Source organism: Caloenas nicobarica, chromosome 1 (assembly GCF_036013445.1).
Source record: "Caloenas nicobarica isolate bCalNic1 chromosome 1, bCalNic1.hap1, whole genome shotgun sequence".
Classification (NCBI taxonomy): Eukaryota; Metazoa; Chordata; class Aves; order Columbiformes; family Columbidae; genus Caloenas; species Caloenas nicobarica.
In genome coordinates, this window is record NC_088245.1 from 15,538,050 (window position 1) to 15,562,115 (window position 24,066).

Below are 24,066 nucleotides of genomic sequence, written 5' to 3' on the forward strand. Positions count from 1 at the left end.
CTTATCTCCTTGAACCTCACGCCATGCAGCTGGGAGACAGCTAAGTTTGTGTACATAACCCTTAGCTGAATGCCAGCACTGAAGAAAGGAACAACCCAGGACACAAATATTAACTGGAAATAAAGAGAAAAAGTGACACTTGCCAAGAAACACAGCCTTACCCGAGGCAGTCACTAAAAGACTCTTGGCAGGAGGACTGGGGAGGAGCCCAGTACAGCCCCTGCTGTGCCACAAAAGTAGCTGATGGACCAGCAGTGACTATACAGGCTATACATCTCTGAGGTTTTGCAATGCGCTGAACAGGGGTCCTGTGAGACACAGATGTGGTATTGCTATTTCTAGTTCTTGTCAGCACTGCTTTGGAAGCCACAGTAGGGTTATGCAATGCCTGTTTACCTCTGGGTTTTGTCTGCATTTATTTTTTTTTTTCCCAGCTTCCTTAAAAGCTTGTTTGTCATGATTCCTGTTAGTTGCTTGGTATCGGGAATAAGTGCGAGAAGGCATATGACAATATTCCGATTCTAAAAGTTGTAGAGAGACGAGCTCTTCCTGCATGTTCAGCCTGGTATATTCCAGGCCAGAAGCCGTTGGTTGGGAAAGCCTTTCCACTCTGGTTCTGCAAAAGTAGCTGCTGTGATGGTGTTTCAAAAGGAAGTTGAAGGAAAAATGCATTTATGCTTCAACATATAATTTAATATAAGTTACGTTACCGCATAGTGTGAGTTAGGGGGCTTACTGCACCCCTTTATAAAATCTTATTTCTAAACAGCTTTCTAAAATTTATGTTAAAATGCTCTATAATTAAATATATTTGGTCATAATCCCTTGTTTTGGGAAGAAACTTTACAGCCTTGCAGATGCACGTGTCTGTAACAGCAGTGGTTTCCATAATACATTATCTTTGAAGCATATGTGGGCAAAGAAGAAAAGTTTCAAGAGAAAGGAATCACATTAACACCCACCAGGTTTTGAAGTTAAAGAATCTCTGTATGTAATGTGCAGCAGAACATTGAAAGATGACTTATATAATTGACATTTTCACTGAATAAGGCTTCCTGAAACTAAGGAGTGTCCTACTAATGCTATATCTAATTTAATTTATTCTCAAATTATTGAGGATATGGTTTTTCCTACAGGCACTCTCTACTTCTTACATTTCTAAAAATGTATATCCTAACGTTTCTTCTTAAGTTTATTGCTTCTTTTTTGCTCCATCATTTCTAATGTTCATAGCTGTTTATATTTTCAGTCTGAATGTTTCCGACTGTTTCGTTTTGTCATGCAGCCTCATCTAATTCCTGTATTTATTTTTCTTCTTCCAGTATTTGTGGATTTTTTTAAAGAATAAATTCCTTCCTTTTAGATCCATATTAGTCCAGTAGCAGTCATGCTGTCATACTGTTTCTTTCACTTTTCATGTAGTCTCTGTGCTTATATTTGAACATAGCAAATAATAATAAATAATTTCTGCAGATCATAGTATTACAGCTTGCATAGGATTATCTGCTTTCATCACCATTCTGTGCTAGATGATTTGTCTCCCAAGAATGTGTCTATGCAGCTGTTTCTTCTCTTAAAATACATTGCACTTTGTTCTTAAGCCAGATCAACTGAAAATTGTTTTAGCAAATGCCTTCACTTGCATTTTAAACTCAGCTAATTCCTGATCTTTACTATCTTAATTGGTTGGCATACAGTTTTCAAATTACATTACATTACAATGAGGAGACTTAATGAAATCAAGCTAGATTTTCTAGGAAATGCATAGTTACACTTTAGAAAGCTGTTTCATGACCCAAGTTACGACAGCCTGAGGGGTTTTGGGTTTGGTCTGTTTTGGGATCTGGTTTTGGTCTGTTTTTGAAAGGTATCTAATTATAAAGCCGACTTATTAGCTCTGCTATATTGCTGTCAGGTTTGTTCTTTTTTTTTCTACCAGAAGAGATACCACATTGGTCACCTGGCACTGCTAGGTAGTTCTTTTCTGAAAGCCTTTAGGATAGGTGTAGCAGTTGTGTTCTGTGAGTTCTCAGGTAATTCTTCTGGCTTGAATTACTTAATTTGATAGCAGCTTTTGAAACGTCTTCATTTTCTGGACATGACCCAGCAATGTGCGCTTGCAGCCCAGAAAAACAACCATACCCGGGGCTGCATCAACAGGAGCGTGGCCAGCAGGTCAAGGGAAGTGATTCTGCCCCTCTGCTCCGCTCTGGTGAGACCCCACCTGCAGTGCTGTGTCCAGCTCTGGAGCCCCCAGCACAGGACACACACGGACCTGCTGGAGAGGGGCCAGAGGAGGGACACCAAGATGGTCAGAGGGATGGAACAGCTCTGCTGTGAAGACAGACTGAGAGAGTTGGGGCTGTTCAGCCTGGAGAAGAGAGATGGGGATGGACTTTTTAGCAGGGTCTATTGTGACAGGACAAGGGGTAATGGTCTTAAACTAAAAGAGGGGAGATTCAGGCGGAATTCATGAGGAAGAATTTTTTTACAATGAGGGTGGTGAAACACTGGCCCAGGTTGCCCAGAGAGGTGGTAGATGCCCCGTCCCTGGAAACATCCAAGGCCAGGCTGGATGGGGCTCTGAGCAACCTGATCTAGTTGAAGATGTCCCTGCTCATTGTAGAGGGAGTGGACTAGATGACCTTTGATGGTCCCTTCCAGCCCAAACCATTCTATGATTGCATGATGTTATGATTTTGTATATTAAGTATCCAGGCCCATGTCTGGCTTTCTCATTACAATTTTTTGCTCTTTAATTTTTATCTCCAAAATTACTTGAACATGTATATGCAGCCTCTGCTGTGGTGCTGCAGTTTTTTTTCCAACAGTGTTCAGGTCTTTGTCTTAATGTAGGGTAATACCCAGTATGTTTCTTGTGCTGCTAACACCTGCTAGCTGAGATGAACAAAGTGCATCATATGTAGTATAATGCATACTGTTCTAAGCTGAAGATTCAGAAGCTTGAGGTTTCATGAATGAAAAAATTCAGTTTATATATGACCATTAAAATTCTTGTTCATATAAATATACAACAAATTTTCTTCTCACTGGAATGTGAAATTAACAAGGCTGCGCTGTGAAACAGGTTTTAGAAGGACTGGAAACTCAGTATCTCTGTACTTAGAGTCCTTATGTTTACGGTATAATTGACTCCAAGAATTCAAGAGCCGTGAGTCTGTCTGCAAGAGCAACGAGGTAGGTCAAAATAATACTGGAAAACTCAAGGTGATTTTAAATGCCTCCTGCTGAGCCTTTGGGTTAGATAGTTCAATGTTTCCATGACAGTTATAAGGACAAAATATTTTTAGGTGTGTTGTGCTGTGTTTTGTTTTTAAATGAAAGGTGAAATTTTAATGTAATCTCCTGAATCTTCAGAAGAACACCAAGGACTGTGCAGTGCTTCAAACAGTGTAGCAGGAGCATGACTTGTGAGGTTCTTGAAGACTTTAAGTATCTGAAACAGCCCTGACCGTTAATAGTGCCAGTGAAAGAATCTTCCTCTGTTCCTCAAATCAGGGGATCCTTGAGGAAAGCAACTTTAAAAGTAGCTAAATGGAGGAGGTTTTTGGGTAAATCATGATGCTTAACAAGTTTGATTACCTATAATATTTTTGCCTTTCGACTTTAGATTTCATTGTGTTTTCTTACTTGTAATTGCAGTTATTGCACAGCTGAGACAAAAGCTTGAAAAACTACAGAACAGCAAACTTCCAGAAAGTTTCAGAGTTCCATATGATCCTGGGCTCAGAGCAGGAGCCCTGGTGGTAAGTATATTCTGAATTTCTACAAATTCTTTTGGGAAAAAAAAATCTTCTATTTGCAAGTACGCGTCATTTGGTAAAAATTTTTACTGTTATGTCAAAAGGTCTTATTTCACTGTGAATATGATGGCATTTTCATGAACTCAGTAAGTTTTTTGTTCCCAAAACTATTAGCATTTTTCTAAATGTAATGACATACCACCCTGCGCTAAAAAAGTGCAACAACCCATAAAACCCTAATCATTAAATGGCAATTACGATTATTCCATTACTTTAATCCAGGATTTAACCAGGTAACTGACTTTTTTTTACATTAAATACCTGTGTAAAACTGTTTTATCTGACTTCAGGGTCCCTGGGATATTCAGTTTCTGTTCCTTCATTTACTTTCTCTCTTATCCAGATTCATATCTGTCATCAAGGTTTAGGTCCAGACCTTCATCTTACTAACAGAAATGTCTACCATAGCTATTTCTTTTTTTTTCTATGTCTCTATGTTGCTTTTGTTGCTTTTATTAGAAAATACATTAAGATTTTTTTAGAAATACATTAGGAAACACTTGGGGTTTTCTGTGTTGCTGCCTCCAGTTTTGTGGGGAGATTGCAGTGGCTTATGTTGACTCAAAACTGAGATTAATAAATCAGCAGATGTGTGGTGAAAGGGAATTGACTCGTCCATCTACTGAGCAGTGTGAATTTTGGGTAAAGAAGCACCGTGAAGGTCTGTGGATTCACTTGATGAGCAGCAAGGAGCCTACAAGGAAATGATCCCTTGATTTTTCTTTTAGCTGAGGACAGACAAACCATCCAACCTAAGGAACTGCCGAATAGTAGAGTACTCGTTTGGGTAACTGATATTAGTTGTCTAAATCTGGCCATGTTTCTGTTGAATAAACCTGTGCCTTGGTAAACAGGTGATAAGCTCGTCTGTCTTCAAGCTGAGAGAGTAAAACACCTCCCAGTTGGGCATGACTGAGGTACTGTCAGTACAGAAGTCAATTCAAACATGGTTTACTCAGAAATACAGAATTTGTGGCTTCGTAAATATTATTTTCTCAATTGTATTTTTCTCTCTGTAGTCTTTTGTGTACAAAAATCACCAACTGCTTGACAAAAAGTAGATTTCAAAATAAAATGTCTTTCTGGATTTTTTAGTTTTCCTTCATATGGGAAGTATTCAGCCCTACCAGGACCTTCCTAGATGGAGAAAGCAATAGATTTACAAGGCATGGTAGCTACGTCTAAAAACTGATGGGTTACAGCCTTTTTTTTTTCCACAAACTATGTGAACAAAAATATTTGATAAACTGTATTGGTAAGCTTTCATTTCATCTTCGTTTTTTTTTCCTGTCTGGAGCAGATTTACAAGGTAAATCCAGTTTCAGAGATCAAGGAATGTTTTTTCCTTTATCATGGACAGTGTTGGGCAGGTTCAGTGAGGCTTTATGTGGCAATTGAATACCATTCCTTACGCCTGCTTTCAGTCTGTTTCTTGTGGTATAACTGGTTGCAAGTTGGTAAAATACTCTGTAGCTGCTGTGTAAAAGGGTTAGTTGTGTTGATGTTCGAATACCTTGGCTAGCAAGCAATAATTGATGTGTATTTCACAGATAGAAAAATGTAAAGTAATGGCATCTAAGAAGAAACCCCTCTGGCTTGAGTTTAAATGTGCAGATCCAACAGCTCTATCAAATGAAACCATAGGCATAATCTTCAAACATGGAGATGACCTCCGTCAGGACATGCTTATTTTACAGGTATGATAGCTAAAATGTATAAAATTAATAACATGAATATTTTAAAATGGTTTGTCTTTTCAGAAGTGTGTATACCTTATCTTTACTGTCCATATGAAATATGAGGTCTCTAGCTATCTTCTTTAAATGGTGTATGGTAATGCTGGCATCAAAACTGGATCTTTTTTCTTGTCCTACAGTTTTTTATGTTAGCGTGTTGTTGGTTAACCCCGGTGGGATGGGGAAAGAGGAGAGGAAGAGTAAAAACAAAAAAACTTGTGGGCTGAGATAAAAATTGTTTAATAAGCAAAGGAGAAGTGGAAGAAGGGAGAAAAACAAGTGACACAAAGTCCACACTCGCCACATCCCATGGGTAGACCAATGCTCAGCCAGTTCCTGCACAGAAGATGGTTAACCTACCTAACCCCCTTCCTCTCTGTTTTATTGCTGAGCACGACATTATTTAGCATGGAATATTTATTCGATTGTTTTGGCTCATCTGCCTGGTTGTGTCCCCTCCCAGCCTCTTGTGCACTCCCAATCTATTCACAGTGGGGCAGAGTGAGAAACAGAGGCAGCCTTGATGCTCTGCAAACACTGTTCAGCGACAGCTGGAACATCAGCGTGTTACCAGCATTGTGTCGGTCACCAGCCCCAGCCCCAGCACCATATGAGCTGCTCTGAAGAAAATTAACTTCATCCCAGCCAGAGCCAGTACACACTGTTACCCTGTTTTCTCCTGCTCTGTGCCATGCACACTTCATATTTTGGTGTTCTAGAGAAGGAATCTTCCTTAGTGCAAGATGACCACTTTTTTTGATGAAGCATTTTTAGCATTTATTTATGCAATGGGTGAAGTTATGAATGAAAACCAAATCAGTAGGTAGCGTTGATCTAGTAATATTTCAGTGCTTGTTCTGACAGAGTGCTTTGTTAAAACTTTTGGGGATATTTATGGAAAAAAAATGAACATACTTGCTAATGTATTCAGTCTCAACTAATGTACAAATCATACAATATGTTTTTCAGTAAAACATATCATATGATTTGATTAATAATATTAATTAATATACTTTCTAAATACTTAAAATACTTTTTAAAACAGAAGAGATTGCCTGGGCACAGGACAGATGAGGAAACATAAACTCTGGTTCCGTAACCGATAATCTTGAGTGGCTGCACGCTTTCTGTATTTATCTCTTAATCTGTAAAATAGACAAGTAAGTTTAGCCCCGTCTCAGAAGTTTGAGTGGTGTTATTTGTGTGAGTAAAACATAATGTCCAAATAATTTGAAATGGCTTAGCCTATACGTTTATTTTTACTAGATTCTTCGAATTATGGAATCCATTTGGGAAGCAGAATCCTTGGACCTCTGTTTGTTACCATATGGTTGTATTTCTACAGGGAACAAAATAGGTAAGTGATCACACTGTGATTAGGAATTCAAAATACCTTAGTTACAGAAGTTGTGTACAGGAGAACTATTCTGGTACGCACTATGGTCCTGAGATAAATAGCAGTTGATTAGACTTTCTCTGTGCAGCCCTCAGTTGCTCTTAGCGATGGTTCCTGCCCTTCTGGCGGGTGTCTTTCAGCTGCTGCCCTGGCTGAACCAACTGTGGTTCCTGTGCAAGTCCAACGTTTGGCTCCTGCTGCAAGTTCTCTTTAATAACAGTATTTGGCATGAAAAAGCGGTGAAAGTGAGTGACTTATACAAGACGTGTTTCAATAAGAATGAAATAGAGAAAAGAGTTGAAATAGCAGAACATTTATGGGTTTTTTTCCTGTCCTGAAGCTTCGCACCCTATACTACACAGAAGAAACAGCATTACTCAGCAGGATGCTCAGGTAATGTTTCTCAGGGAGCATTAGTTCCTGCAGCACAGATGATATATTTTTCAGAATTCATGGTGGGAGAAATGGAGTAGTTGCTTACAAAGCTTCTGGAGAACTGTGTGATGGTGTGTAGAGCAACCTGATCAGCTCTGAAGGAGTCCAATTACACCCAGAAATGCCAAACCGATGTATAATTTATACATCCCAATGGCTCTAAATTGACTCTTCGTGGTTGGATTTGCATATATTATGTGCCCTAGCACATCCACATTGCACAGTTCCCTGGTATCCAGCTGATACAGAATTGACTGTAGAGTCAATTCTGCTGAGATTGGCTGGAGGAAAAGCCTCCTCAGTGTAGAAAAATTGGCCATGCCCAAAGGAAGCTATTGTGCTGAAAAAGTGCTTTGGCCGCTATAAACAGTGCATCGGTGAGACAGATTAGCAAGTACAGCTCTGCCATTTACTTATGAAGCTTGAGCGTGTAAAAATTAGCAAGTTTGTTAATTCCTGTCATTGGTTTGGCTGGCAATATGATAGTAACTGCATGGATTCATAAAATAATGATAATATAAATATTGCTACGTGTCTCCCATGATCTCCAGGTTTTTAGTTCTTTCCTTTTTCAGCAATATATTTTGCTTTACGGATTGACAAATAATGAACTGAGTCCCAGTAAAATTAAGAAGTCTTTTTAATATATATCTCTAATGTACTTCCTCTCTAAAATACATTGCCACATAAAACTTCTATCATCCTTTCTTTTGGCTTCAAGATATTTCAGCAATGCAAAAAACCCTAACTCAGTGATAAAATACTTGGTAGAGTGACACAAGAGAGTTTCTTTTCTCCCGATATAAGTGTTTTAAAATTAAAGAAATTGTATTAAGGGATTTCTAATAATGAAGGAAATGGAACATTACATCTCAAAGTGCTAACTGTAAATTTATAGAAGCTTGTTTTTTTTTTTTCCTGTCCTTTAGGTATAACAAACTTATTTTTTAGAGAGAATTTTAGGATTTAATTTAATTTTGTTTAAAAAATTTGTTTAAAATCATCTTAAGGCAATGTAATGTATTGAAATAATGGAAGAAGGTGGAGTAATTCTGCCAGTGATCCTAGCATTCTTATATTCAAGTTACAGACTTAATTATTCTTTCATAAATTCTCCCCATTCTTTTATCTCAAGGAAATAATTGTTTATTTTCCTATACGCACATGGGAGATATAAGAATTCAGCATCCTTTCAGGACCACAGTAGGGGCATTGTTAATCACATAAAGACTCCTGTTCAATTCAATGAGAGTACCTGCAGCCTGAATTAGTAATACCCAACGTGGGACACCTTGATGTAGAGCTTATGCTTGTTTGGAACAAAGCCAAAGTGTAGTCACATGCAAATGTTCTTTCACAATATTCATATGTGGTCTTCTTCCAACCTGCCTCTTCCCCCTATCTTAGTATTTCCATAGAACTTGGGGCAGCTTCTGTGTGTTGACTCGAGGACAGCGCTGCATTCTACACCGAACTCAGGGAGGCAGCCAGGTGTCTTACACCTGAGATGGCCATCCCTTCTCCTGTAGAGCTTCCTCTGTCTGTTGAAGACATCTGCATTCAGTGCAGTTTGCAATGTTGAAACATCTGACCTCTCTACTACTGTTGCCAAGTAGACCTCTGTAGGAGGAACTTTCTCTTCTACGTATCACTGATAAAAGATCATACCCTATTCTCTCTCTCTTTGACATGGCCATATGTCCATGGCTTGGCAAGGCAATTATCACTACTTACTATGCTGCATCACTGCCAAATTTGAGAAGTTCAAGCTGGCACTTAATACAAGGGTCCTCTGCTTTAGTACCGCAGGTCCCCAGAAGCCCACAGCGTGGTGCGTTTGCTGCTGCGCTTCCTCCGATGGAATACAGGCCAGCTGAGACCAGTAGAGGGAGATTTGCGAGCACAGGCAGGAGAAGCCTTTTCAACAGCTGGAATGTGACCTGGAGCTCATGCCCAGGGAGAAAACAGCAGCTTGACAATCACAGACCAAAACACAGAGCTTTTTAATTTAATGGTGTTGGTAGCGGGTTTTGGAGGTTTTATTTCCATCATAGTTTTATTACAAACAAATCCAGGCCACTGTCAAGACAGAAGAAATACCTCCATGAGTTATTCAGCCATGAATTCAGCTGTCTGTGGAAGGCGGGGGCAGGAAGAAATTACTGTCTTGTAACCCTGTTACTGAAAAGTTTGCACGTAATTCAGTAATTGAAGAAGAGTAGGACTGTGAACAGATAGAAATTCATCCGTTTCAGAGAGAGAGTCAAACTGAAACCAAATCAGAAACTGTTTTGAATCACTTAGTGGAGAAAGGGATGTATTTGTTTGCTTATTTATCTTTGAGCTGGAGCTGAAACCACGCTTTTACCTAGAAGACGCTGTTGAACTTGAACCAGAGCAAGAAAATATATTCCCAGCTACCAAATAAGTCCAACTAAAATCTGGCTTTCCCCATGCAGACATGCCCAGTACATGGGCAGACTGCATTTGCCAGTCTTGGCTACAGTGCGGAATTGTGTTGTATCATCCGTTTCTGCTTTTCTCTCTAGTTTCCCTTTCGTCACATGCCATGTTGGTATGAACAGTACAAGTCTGTATTTCTGCATCATATTGCTGTGATGTGCTGACTTGCCTTTGTGAGGTTCTGTTCAGTTTAGGGACAAACCTCTGGGCCCCAACAGCCAGAGCTTTCCACCAGCAATCGCACTGCTATACCTCACTGTGTGCTGGTATTTCTGAACCTTCCTGTGCATGTGCACACATAACCTTAAATTGGATTTACTGCAGGAGGAACAGCTCTGTTCCTGTGCCACAGCTCTGGCAACACTTGTGTCCCCAGGTTGCTGCAATGCTACAGCTTCTCTTCAGCTCTTCAAATCTGTGAAGTTGGAGAGAAGCTGATGGGAATGTGAATGGTACCTGGGCTTATGTGGGGGATGAGGACAGGAGGTAGTTCCTTTCCTTGGGAAAACCCTTATGTAGAGGGTCCCCACTCATTGTGTGATTCTTTCCCTTTTAAAAGGTTTTATATTCTCATGGAGGAGTTTAGGATGCCAGGCTGGTTACGAGTGCTGGCTGATTTCAGCTGGGAATGAACAAGAACCACTGTTGCTTGTAAAATAAATTTCTGCTAACAACTTGTGAAATCCTGCAGTTGTTTTAAAAAAACTCCACAGTATTACACTTAATTTAGTATATTTTTGATATAAATTTAACAACTATTAATGTCTTCCTTGTTTTCTGTAGGGATGATCGAAATTGTGAAAGATGCTACAACAATTGCCAAAATTCAGCAGAGTACAGTTGGAAACACTGGTGCATTTAAGGATGAAATACTAAACCAGTGGCTCAAGGAAAGATGCATGATTGAAGAGAAGGTGAGTTCTTTGAATTTTTAAGTAGTACTTTGAAATGCACTCTACCAATTTAGGAGTGCAGAGCCCATGCGGTTGTGTCTGTGTTACTTACGTGAGTTTAAAAAATCCATTCATTTTCCTTGTACTCAGCCACAGGTGTCTGTGAAAGAGCCTTTGGAATCCAGCTGGCAGTTGAGCTCTGAAGAAACAAGATGCTTTAGAAATTATTCCTTTGTCAGTGATATTTAGAAGTGATATGTGAGGAGCAGATTGAAAAGACATCTAATAACAGTGAAAGGCAGTGTAGTTTTAGAGGATTTAAATACAATTTTGGATACTTACAACTCCTTTGCTTAGGTAGGTCCAGTGACCTATTAGAGCTTTCTGGCAGTTTTTTTTCTCAGCATGGAAAACTCTATGGTTATTTTATTTGTCCTAAGGGATAGAGCCTGCTCGCACAATACAGCAAGCTCAATGCAGGGCTGTGATCTTAACCTCTGCTGTGCAATGTTGTATTTTATAAGACAGTTTGCCTAACTGTTGCTAGATACATGTCGACAGGCATATGACTTTGAGGATGACAGAATTTAGTTTCTAGCGTTGAAGCATGTAACATCTCTAAGATTTATTTTTAGTTTCAGGCAGCTGTGGAAAGATTTGTTTATTCTTGTGCTGGATACTGTGTGGCAACCTTTGTGCTTGGAATAGGAGACAGGCACAATGACAACATTATGATTACAGAAACAGGTGAGTTATTTTGGGGGAATTTCATAGAAGAAGTGGGGACTGTCTATACTTCACTACATTTAGCTGTTGTTTCAATAAATAATGCGTTTAACAATGAATGAAGAGACAATCCAGTTCTGTCGGCACTGCTTAGAAGTTCAGGTCCTCCTGTGATGTTGAAATGTATTGTCAGCCCTTTTGGCCTTCATATGGGCTCTAGATATTTATCACTAATAATGTCATCCTTTTCCAAGGATGAGTTTGTTACAAACTAAGTCATGAGGAACATAAAACTGTTTTTGGTCTAGATCTAAAAACCAAAAAACTTCAAAAAGCAGACAGCTATTCACCTGTTTAGACAGTGGATGTGGTTCTGACAGTGGTTAGTGGAACCGTATCTATGTCAGGATTAAGATGTTACTGGACGATTTTCACTTCCAAGGAACATAATTGCTTTATATACCTTTGTAGAAAATCCTAGATAATAAGTGTACACAGATTGTGTTGGTTTTGCTGCTGAAGTCTGTGGGATGGTTACAATCCTCCTGAAAGAACCACATTTTTTTGGTATTACAAACTTTGGGAATTATTTCTGTAGCTGCTCATTGGTTCATCCCAAATTTCACTTGTCTATGGAAGCCCCAGAAAGGAGCCCAGAACAAACACTACATATGGAGAGGTTTTATTTGGTCTAAGAAATTTGCTTCCAGTTGCACGATCATCTTGCCTCATAATTAGTCTTTACCTAATGCTAAGAGACAGAAAATACTTTTGGGCTCATTTAGAAGGCTGTATATTTATCAATACAATATTAATCATATTGTAGTTAAAGTTTTACCAGTTGAAGGCTAGAGAGACAAAGTACCCTGAAGGCAGAAATGAACTAATCAAAAACTACAGTAAAAAAGTTTGCCAGAGTCCTTGAGGAAAAAACAGACAAATGCTTTAGTTTCAGCATTATATATCATATAATGCAAAGTTAGTGCCCATCGGCAGAAAATGAGGGGCAGGTCAGTAGGAAGAAAAACAGGGAAAGGAAGGTTACTCTGCTGTGGTGGGAGCAGGTTGGCCTTGGAGTCTTGAGCCACAGCAGCCAAAAGGCTGTCAGTCCAGGAGGTCTGCAGAGGGTGTCAGGTTTGGGGTCGGATGGGACGACTAAGAAACTGGCCGAAATGCTGGAACATCTAAGGATGTTCCACCTAATGATCACTGTTCAGTATCATCTTGGCTCTGAGAAACTCGATCTAGTTAAAATGTCCCTGCTCATTGCAGGGGGGTTGGAGTAGATGACCTTTGAAGGTCCCTTCCAACCCGAACTATTCTACGATTCTATGATTTTATCTTTCTATATACACGTACCATTATTACAAAGCTATGTTTTTAAGTAACCGTACTCTTTTATCCCTGCGTCATCTCTGCTAGTGAAAGCAATAAAGTAATCTGAAGAACAGCAGCACACTCCAGTCCTGTAGGTGTAGTGATCCTTAAAAGGGGAGCTTTTCTTTGCTCTCCTAGGACCTGATACCCTATTACAATTTCAAAGTTATGCAAAGGGTAGCAATGCAGACTTCTCCTGCACAGTACAGGGTGGTTTAGAAATCCGTAATGAAGGTCTGTGAGGAAGAAGCAGCATGTTCTGTTGAATGACATTAGCTAAGGAGCTGGATAGCACCAGAATCCCGTAGCTATTTGAAACACAACCCACAAGCCTTTTCCATTTAGTGCTGGGAGCTGATCGTTACAGATCTGAGGCACAAGCTTTCCTTGGTTGATTTTTGAAAAGCCGTGAGTGAATGTTTAGAAAATACAACAGTTCTGCCAGTTTTATAACAACTGCAAAAGATAAATACAAAGTAAGTTTGCCAAGAGGACAGAATTGTGTATTTCAAAAAAGAAGAGAGAAAATAGACTTTTCTGCTGAAGTAAAGAGTGATCATATATACTCTAAAAAAGAGGGCTTGGAATTATTGTGAATACAAGTGTCTGTGGCAGTTTATTGTATTTGAGCCTAACTGTGACAACTACTTCTCTTTATGAAGGTAACCTTTTCCATATTGATTTTGGCCATATTCTTGGGAATTATAAAAGCTTCCTTGGAATTAATAAGGAAAGAGTTCCTTTTGTGCTGACTCCAGATTTCCTGTTTGTCATGGGGACTTCCGGAAAGAAGACGAGTCTCCATTTCCATAAATTTCAGGTAAGGGTGAATATCTAGCTGCAAATCAAAGCAGTGTTTTTTACCCTCTGAAATGAACATCAGTGCCTTAGTTTTCAAAGATCTAGGCTCTTGGGTATTATGTTAATTAGATTTACTGAATCATAATGCAATTCTGGGATATTTTAGGCCCAACTAAGAGCAAAAATTATCTGTAGGATTATGGGAACTAGAATTCAAACATCTACAAAGCCACACTGAAAAGCTTCAGTTAGCAGCAGACTGAGTAAGCAGTACTTTCTTTGTTTCTTGTCGTGATCGAAAATACCTTGTAGAGGCCTTCAGTGTTTGTGCTGTTAGAGGAGACTGGGAGCACTAAGCAGAGCCTTGTGTGTAGTACGAGCAGGTGCGTGGCATTTCTTCACTGGCTCTGCTGGTCTTATTCCCTCCTGATTCTGCCCTCGTGGGCTGGGGCTTGGGCTACTGCATGGGAATGGAAATCTGCAGTGACCCTGAGCTGTGTCGGGTTCTGGTCTTGTGAAGTGGATGGACTTAACGCTCTGAAAGAGGGGGAAATGTAGTCTATTGTAGCTTCTATTTGAAATTGAGCCCCTCCGAAGCAGTTGTGATTTTTCAAGCTTGTTTAGGAGCAACACAAAATGCTGTTTAGCATGTTTAATGAAATGGCTGAGCAGAAGTTAATGAACGTCTGGGGTGTTATTCCTTGGCTCATCTTTAGGGACTGCAAATAAGTGCTTGATTTAGAAAGCAGGTTTCCTATCATATGAAAAGTCTCCTCTAGAGTGTGAGTAAAAGGAAAAGCCTAACTTAGATGTTCAGGATTCCCTGTGAACGAACTAGTCTCTCTGTCCTAAGTCTGGTTTTTCAACCTGAGTACCCGATTAAGGTTCTTATTGTTGGATAGCGAATATGTTGCTTTGAACGTACATGTGATTGTACAGCAAATAACAAGGCAACTGTCACCCTTGAGCCCAGACTTCTGAAAATAACTAAAGAACCAGGTGCGATTTTTGAGTCTTTGTTTTGCACAAGGTCTGTCTGTGTCACGGCATGGGTGTTTTGAAGGGGGCTTATAGCTCAGAAGATTTCAGGGCAGGTGGGTTTTGCTGTGGGAGGGCAGTGCTGAGCCCACGCTCTCCGATTTGCCGCTGAGCGGTGCTGCGTGCGGGAAAGGTGTGTGAGCCATGAGCACGTGTGGGGCTGAAACACCACTGCGGGGTGTGTCGTTTCATAGAAGACCTCTGTTCTAGAAGCAGAAAATAGTTGAAAATGTGAAAGTGCCTAAGTGGAGAACTGGAAGGCAAGCGACCTGTTGGTGTAATAAGGCAATGTGTTCATGTATATGGATCATCCAGCGTTTTAGAGAATATCTGACCTTTCCTTCAGCAACCTAAATACCAAAAGCACTAGGAGGTGACTTCGGTCTCTTCAGTAAGCCGTGCCTTCTTCAGACAGTCCTGCGTTTGACTGAACATACATTCTGTCACTCTGGTATGAGTTTCTAAGTACTGCTGCCATGCAGAGGGTTTAGGAGCCGTGACAGTGCCAGAGTCATTTCCACTAGTGTCGTTAACCAGCCGAGAGGTGATTCATGTGCTTTACCTTTGTGAACTGTGACTGTGATGTGTGAGCTGGTCAGTTTAAGTGGAATGATTTAGACACAGGCAACAATAATACTGACCAAAAAAATGTAAATTAATGTACAGTTGCTGCAGTAGGTACCGTTTATAAACTGCTATTCTGGTAGTACATTAAAATGCTTTTCTGTCTCAAAGACCAATAAAATACTTCCATACAAATAAAATAGTAACACAGAGCAAGATGTGCATCACATATTTTGCTGTAAAATATGGGTGGTTTTAATTACATGGTTAGAGTAAAAAAATAAAATTATAGCTTCACTTTTCAACTGGCTGGATTCATCATATTTCCTAATATTGAAGGATTCATTCAGTGTACCTGCTGACTCATTCATATATTAATGGAAAAGTCTCAGCATTTATCCTTTATTAATTTTTAAGAGCATCTCTCATTAATTTGTACTTTCAACTACATTGAAATACCTTGTAGTTGAGACGAATCTTTTTTTAAAATTTTATTTCTCTGTCACCTGTTAGATACAGTCCATACAGATAGATGTGTTAGCTGTAACTCATATTGCAGGTGTCAGAGGAGGTTAATTAGGCAAATCATTTTGACCAAAGTTCACTGCAACAGAGTATAATTCGTTATTAGTAAACTTCTAAAGCTGTCAGTGGCCTGGCAACTTTTCTGGAACTAGCAATAGAGCTCGTTCCTACTAGCTCTTAATCTAAATTTTGCTGCCCTTTTTGTTTGCATTCCTTCTGATGGTGTAATGAAAATTAGATGCCAGAGGTTATTAATGACATTACAGAAACACTGAGTAGGAAGCAGTATTTGACGTATTTGTACTAATCACAAATACGTATTTAAGCATAACTTAATCTGATAAGAAAAGTATTTTTCTGTTCCATCTATGAATTTTTCAGCTGCCTTAGTACTGTCCAGATTTCTCTTGCTGCAGGTGTCAGATGTGGTGGCTTTTCCTTTCCAGCCTTTGGCTGAAACCCGTGTAACTCTCTTACTTCTATGTACACGCAACTTTTTCCCTTCTTACTTGTAGAAACCCTTGAGAGAGCCTCATCTGGTTTTTGTAGTCTTTTGAGCTTTGTCCACCTACCTAGTATTAGTTTGCCTAAAATTGTCTTTGCTAGTTTAGCATGTGTTTATTTCGTTGTATTTATTTTACTTAAGTAATAATTCTGTCATTGCTTTGCTGATTTGATAATACAGAAATCTGTATTTTCGGTACTAATCAAATTCTTCTGTACCATTTGTTTACAAATGCTTGTGTATCTGATTGTCAAATATAGGTGACAGAAAGCAAAACGGTGTACAATTCATCATGGAAAAATGTGTATTTGTAGTACGTTGTACAGAGAAGAGATGGCCTGTATAACAAAACTTGGACACTTTATATTATAAAAATGCCTGACCTTTATGATACTAAGGACAGTTTCAAGCTCTCAAAATAATTATTCTTTATTCTGTCTGTTGGGCACCAGGATTTTGGTTTCTCCTCAGCTCCCCTCTTTTTGCCTATGGCTTTAGATCAGTTAGCAGCTTTCTTCTCGATCCCATGGCAAACATCTACGTATCCTTGACACATACGTGTGTGTTATTTTTGGTTCTCGCTGCCTCTCTCTGGAGTGTAAAAATTAGTTTTCTTGGGAGATGTTAATTAAAAACTCCACTCAGTTTCTGTCTGAATAAATAACTGTAACAGGCAGATACAGATTTTTTTAAATCTTCTGAATTCTGGAAGGACTGTCTTTGAGATGCAGTGATGCCAGGTTCTTGACTGCATAATTGTTTTTCTGTCTCAGATACCGGCAGTAGTGAGATGCATCATCCATAGAGAAATGTAAAGCCGCCTTTGATATAACTATAAAGAGCTTTCATCTCTTTCAAGCGGAACAAAACACACACTCACTCTTGTGACACGATTTCCGTGTTTGAAGTTGATAATACATAACTAGAATTTTTTTTTTACTTTTTTTTTTTCCCACTTTTGCCATGGAGAGAAACTAATCCCCATGATAAGATGATGGTATTTTCTGCTGTAAATTGTGCTTTGACCATTGCAACTTATCTTTTGCTTCTCTAGAGCTAAACTAACGTTAGAGTTGTAAGTATGATCTTATTTCAGGACAGAATTTATTTGGAAGCAGAGCAAACGATTGAAGGGCCCAGGCAATAGGGAAGAAGAAACCCTACAGACATCTTCAACATATCATCTTGCTTCCTTAGCATCTTCTGACCCGTCTGGTTGGTTCTCCTGGTGTTGCTGATGTGAACAGTGATAGATGTTAAGATTATTCATGCAATTCTAGCTGTTTCTAAGGAAGAAAAAAGCATACACCTTGTCAAAAATAAATGATGTTCTAGAGGGCTGATGAGATTGGTGGAACTTATAAAATACTTGGGTTTATTAAGAATTCTTTAAAAAATCCGTATACATTAGTGGAAAAGTTAATTAGCATTGCTTCAGCTTTGGTTTTAATAGCAACAACCGTCTTGGAAATATTATTCATCTTTTTACCTTACTGCATTGCAGGCCCAATTTCACTTTCTAATATATGATTTCTTTGTTGCATTGTCTTCCTCAAGATGTTATTTCCAAAAGTAAATGAGTAATAAATTCAATATAAGAAATAATCATTTCAGTTTATGTATTAGTCACTTAACATTAAATATTCTTTTCAAAAGCATTGCGTGTTTTTCCAAGCTGCCTAAATTTTCTTCTTCTAAAGGTTATGTTTTTAAGCACAAATTACTTCTATATGGAAGTGAAAAGGCTATTAAAAAAAATCTATGGAATCTAATATGACAGTATATAAGCATGGAAGTCCTACAGCCAGGCAATGTGCCTGGAAACTAGAGCTGTCAGCTGGAAAAATTTCTCAGAACACCAAGCCTGAAAAATCTTCTCCATTAAATAAGCCATCACCTCTGCAAAGTAGATAGATAGATAGATAGACAGATCCATAGATGGATCCATAGATAGGTAGACAGATAGATATGGGTATCTATAAAACGAAGAGCAGTCCCCTGGAGGTGCTGCTTTATTCAGTATCACTTGCCAGCCCATGGTCTTTAAAAGGGAATGTACCAACTGGAAAAGAAGACAGTGAATTGTTGCCATCTCTCTTATCAGCCGCAGAAAGACATCATACGACAGGGAAATTGGAAATTTTGGTGAAGCTAAGGTTTAGTAATTGCTTTAGTAATTGATATAGTATTGTTAAAAAGAGCCTTTAGTTTGTGCAACAGTGCCTGTTGCCCCAGGGTGTGGGAATGAATGAAGTAATAGCGAGTGACGGAGGCAGAAGTTCACTTCACATTCCTGCGCAGGTGAAGGGCTCTGTCGGGTCTTCTCTCTCTGACGTCCTCGAGTCATTGAATAGTGTTAGTGACTGAGAGTCCTGTAAAAATGCTACCCCATCCCTCTCAGCTCACCTCAATTAACAGAAAATTCTTCTCTCTTGTAGGATGTATGCGTGAAGGCTTATTTAGCTCTTCGACATCACACAAACCTGCTGATCATCCTGTTCTCCATGATGCTAATGACTGGAATGCCCCAGTTAACCAGCAAAGAGGATATTGAATATATCCGGGATGCACTGACAGTTGGGAAAAGTGAAGATGATGCCAAAAAGCATTTTCTTGATCAGATAGAGGTTTGCAGAGATAAGGGCTGGACTGTGCAATTTAACTGGTTTTTACATCTTGTGCTTGGAATCAAACAAGGAGTAGAAAAGCATTCTGCTTAACATTTTATGTGAATTAACTGTGGGTGTAAATAGGAGGTTAGTGAATCTACATGTTATTTATGCATTCCGAATAAATGAGCAGTCAAAATTGCCTTTACTTTGCTGGCAGCTTAAATGGATCTTCTAAAAAGGCGAAGGACTTTTGCTCTGCCCCTCCAGAAGATCTTCCTGCAGTTAAGATTTTTTTTTTTTAATGTCTAATGACACTTTATGTTTCTGCATTCTTTTAACTAGTTGCTTTGCTGATGTGGCCTGCATTTTTCCTGTTTTCTTTAGTAGTAATTTCAGATAAATACGAAGGAGGAGCTTGAGTAAGATGATAACCTGCAAATCCAAATAGAAATCGCCTATGACATTACCTTAATTGTTCATGAGGGTCAAGCCCTTCAAAAGCAGAAGAATCTATTTAAAAATCTGTGGTTATATTGAAATGTCTGTAGGCAATTCACTTCTTTCTCAGGGTGCCTTACACTCAAGTGTTCTTCACCCACATCTTTCGTCCCTTCCTTAACACGTTGTCCGTTTTGGATTTTTAATATGTTGTTCGTGAAAAACAGCTTTGACTCCACCGCTAGAGAAAATTACCTTACTGTTAGTGTAGCCTGACGTACACAACGCAGCTTGACTGTCCCACCAGGAGAACTTCAGAGTTACCTGGAAGTTCCTCAGGTTTGAACCTGAGATTCTGAAGGATTAATTTTGAAAGGTTTTTTACTGTATTTTTTAATGGAGAACATCCATATTATATTACAGATTATATTCCTACTGTAAAGTTACTATAATTCCACCTGTGTAGTAAAAGCTTTGTAGAAAAAGCAATGGTACTTCCTTACTCCTTGGAGAAGACTTCTTATGTAAGAGAGTAATTGACATTTTACCAAATACTCAAGAAACCCAAAGTTATTTATTCTTTGGTAATATATTTTCAGGATATACCTAGAAGGAATTAAATGTAATTTTTAAAATTGTGTATATTTTGCTATTTATTTTTAAATTCCTTTAAGAGACTATACTACTGAAAAGCTATTTATGAAAGAAAAAAAATCCTTATCTTTAATTTCAATATTTAAACTTAAAAGAGGAAAAAATGGGCAGTGTTAAGTAGAATTTTAAGTTCTCTACTGTAGGATGCCAGCAAATCATCAAGTTTGCCTATGGTAGGAAAGGAAAAAATATATAGCATGGATTATTAGTCTTTGACTTGAATTATTATGGTATACTTCCTGCTAATTGATTTTTACCAAAGAGAGAAGATGGCTTACAATATTGCTTTTTTGCACTTGTGCCCATGTAATTCCTTCTTTCATTGTAGTTTTACATAGGTTTTATATTACATATAAATGACTAACTGAATTTTTAAATTCTGTTATCATTTGCTTCGATCATTTCACAGAACTGTTAAGATTTTAACAACTGTTACTACTGTTACTACTGAGTGTATTCTTGAAGGATTTTTAATAATTGTACTGTAATTGGTGTCTCAGGTATGAGACATAGCCAATCTGTTCTTGAAATGTAGATGTTTAATTGGTTACTGTGCACAACGATATTTTTACCGTATATGGTAGACTCTAGTTAGAGAAATCTAAAAAGTTAAAGTGTTGAATATTTTGTTGTTCTGTTACATTATTATTCTGAACAAGATAGGCTTAAGACCATACTGAAATATAAACTAAATGATGAATATTGCCTGTAAAATGATATTTTTAGAATTGTGTTTTGTAGATCGGAAATAAATGAACATGTTCTATTCACTTGATTATCATTCATGAATACGCACTTTTGCCCAAAATACACATAAATGTTTTTTACCCAGTTACTTAAAGACTGTGTAATCTCAGAAGAAATCATAATCACAGTCACACTCAGAGGAATTGTTTTAGTTCCATATTAATAACTCTGCACGATGTCAGATACCTTAAGTTTAAATAGTCTATAGTATTAGAATTGCAATTATTATAATTGTAAAATGTGAATAGAGTATTACCACTTTGTAAGAGCACTTTATTCATTCCTTGCTTGTTCTATAAAGAAAAATCTGAGGATTTAGTAAGTCCCTAGTTTTAAAAAATAAGTAGAACTACTGTTAAATGTAACTCCAGAACAGGGAAATAAATGCCCATCACGTTGGCAAAAAAAAATTAGATGAAAACTAGAAGGGCCAAAGCCCAACTAGAGCTGAGCCTAGCTACTGCTGTAAAAGGCAACAAGAAATGTTTCTATAAATATGTCAGCTACAAGAGGAGGGCTAAGGAGAATCTCTGACCCCCAATGATGGGGGAAGAAGCATAGTGACAGGATGAGGGAAAGGCTGAGGTATTAAATGCCTTCTTTGCCTCAGTCTTTAACAGGCAGAACAGTTGTGCTCCAGGTACCCAGCCCCCTGAGCCAGTTCAGTTTTGAGCCCCTCATCATAAGAAAGACACTGAGGTGCTGGAGAGAGGGCAGAGGAGGCGGCGAAGCTGGGGAGGGGCCTGGAGCACAAGTGTGATGAGGAGCGGCTGAGGGACCTGGGGCTGTTCAGCCTGGAGAACAGGAGGCTGAGGGGAGAGCTCATCGCTGTCTGCAACTGCCTGAAAGGAGGTTGTAGCATGGAGGGGGTTGGTCTGTTCTCCCAAGCAGCAAGTGATAGGACAAGAGGAAATGGACTCAAGTTGTGCCAGGGAAGGTTTAGATTGGATATTGGGAAAAATTTCTTTACAGAAAGGGCTGTCAGGCATTGGAACAGGCTGCCCAGGGAAGTGGTGGAGACACCATCCCTGGAGGTGTTTAAAAGGCATTTAGAAGCACTTCTTAGGGACGTGGGTTAGTACTAGAGTTAGGTGATGGTTGGACTTGATGATCCTGAGGGTCTCTTCCAACCGAAATGATTCTGTGATTCTTCTTCCAGGGAAGCTGCCTTCCTGCAGCAGCCTCCCTCCGCAGGAGAAGCTCTGCCGAGATCTGCACCCACAGGAAAGCTCTTTGGTCCTGCGCATCACCTTCATCAGCAGTTCACAGTGTGCCAGACTGAATTGTATGCGATGTTTCTTCTAGCCAGCGAATGCACCTCTGTGCTGAGCTCATTAGCAGACTTTGAATTGCTTTCCGTGCCCGTGACACCGGCGTGGGGCAGGCCGGGCAGTGCCACGCTGCCTGCGCCAGCGCTGAACGCCCCCTCTGCGTCAGGTGTTGGGCGTTCGCCAGCCCCACTTGTGCCCGTCAAAAGCAGATCTCCTTTTAACCCACAGAACAAGCTGTTTGGCAGCTCGCTGCCGTTTTATTGATACATAGCTGTGCATTCATAGGACCGATTATCTGTTGGATTTGGGTGCCTCTGGAAGCCTCCACCCACAACTGACTTTGTTTTCTGGCGAGGGAAAACGCCACGGGGATGTGGTTTGAGGGTGGTTTGGGGCAGCCCGGCTGCAGTGGAATGGCCTTTCAGGTGGGGAGGTGGCCCCAGCACCGCTCTGCCCGTCCCCGTGCAGGACACGGCTGTCACTTTCTGTGGCCGCGGCCACGTACCCAAAGCCCTGAGAGCTGGAGCTTTGGCACAGCTGCCACGGCCGGAGCAAGGAGCTGAACCACCGTTTCCTGAGGTTGGGCCTCATGTCTTCCAGGGCATAAACACACTAGCCCCTCAGGGGAGCTGAAAGGTTTGTAAGGGCTATAAAACCGGACATGCAAATTAGTCACTAACTGTTTTTCGCAGGCTCCAATGCAGCATGCAGAGGAGAAAATTACTGCATTTTCTGAGTATGTCTCAATCATCATGCTTGTCTCCTATTAGCATTCTAAGATTCCTTCTGAAAATTATTTCTAAGCGCTACTTTTTCTCTAAGTTGTATTATATTTTCTTGGTAGTCTAAATTCACATTATTACTGCAATTAACAGTGGAAATTTGAATCTATTCTTAGAGTCGGTGCCTCAGACTTGGTTTTGATTTGACATATACTTTGGCTCCAGCAAGATCATAAGGATGTTGGTTAGTGATGAGTGTGTCCCCAAGGTTCCAGCCTAATTACATTCCAGGATGGGAAGAAAAGTTGAAAGGGAGCTGAGGTGTACAGCATGGTTATATTTAGATCTCGGTTGAATACACCAGTTGCACTTGCTAGAGGTATTTAATCTATCATTAGCAGAATATTTTACCTTATTTAACACATATTTAGCAGAATTTTTTCTAAAATGTGACCAATAATAAATACAGATATGAGAAGCTGACTCGAGAAGAATGTCAATGGAAATTACAACTCTTTTATGGTATTTTTCACTATGAACTTTTTTTACTGTCTACTGGCAGTGTTCCAGAAATCCACATGAGTAGTCTCAAGGATTATGCAGGCTACAAATTCTGTGCTGGTGACTTTCCAACTCAGTTTGTGTAAAGTAGTCTTGAAAATAAGAAATAATAATTAAGAAATTAAAATCTGGAATACCAAACTGTCTGCAGGGTCCAGTGGGCCCTTTGAGTATGCCAGTAATACTTAGGTATCTGAAAAACACTGATGTGTTTTCATGAATCTTCTAATTGCAACTTATACAACATATGTTGCGAAGAGCACTACAGAAATCACAGGGTCTCTGGACAGAAGTCTGCAGGAAGAAGTTCCTGCCACGCTCGCCTCACTCCACATTTTGGAGGCAGAATTGCCCAGAAAAAGTAGAAATATATTTTTAAATTTCATGGCACATTTGCTGAAAATACAAATCATGTTGTAGAAGAGAAAGCAGTTTGTCTGCAGTTGCACCACTAATAATAAGGACTAATCAAGAGATACAAAGACGTGCTTATAACCATGTGAGGTTCATACATCGTTAGGTCATTAGTGAAGGAGGCATTGGTGATGGCTCTAGCATGATACAGGAAGATGGACAGAAGGACGTGGCTTTTCCTGGCTTTTTGAGCACCTGTGGGTCTCTTTCACCCAGCAAGAGAGTGGCTGGGGTCCTGCCTGCTGATACTGAGCAAGTGGGCGCTTGCGAGGAAGAATTCTTTCCTTCCTACCCCTGGGAACGTAGGTTCATCGTTTCTGAGGGTGCACGGCAGCACTTGAAACAGCGAGAGCCGCGGCAGGCT

The 24,066-nt window shown here is 39.5% G+C and overlaps 1 protein-coding gene across 2 annotated transcripts in view; it reads left to right on the plus strand.

Annotated features, from left to right (window-relative positions):
• Positions 1–20,729, plus strand: part of PIK3CG (phosphatidylinositol-4,5-bisphosphate 3-kinase catalytic subunit gamma) — a 33,913-nt gene extending 13,184 nt beyond the window's left edge. For both annotated transcript variants that reach the window (XM_065655881.1, XM_065655890.1), the window contains exons 5-11: positions 3,664–3,767; positions 5,375–5,521; positions 6,827–6,917; positions 10,638–10,768; positions 11,383–11,494; positions 13,513–13,670; positions 18,722–20,729. In XM_065655881.1, the coding sequence (XP_065511953.1) occupies positions 3,664–3,767; positions 5,375–5,521; positions 6,827–6,917; positions 10,638–10,768; positions 11,383–11,494; positions 13,513–13,670; positions 18,722–19,003 (1,025 nt within the window). In that variant the 3' untranslated portion in view covers positions 19,004–20,729. The remainder of the gene's footprint in view (positions 1–3,663; positions 3,768–5,374; positions 5,522–6,826; positions 6,918–10,637; positions 10,769–11,382; positions 11,495–13,512; positions 13,671–18,721) is intronic.
• Positions 20,730–24,066: the final 3,337 nt, after the last annotated feature.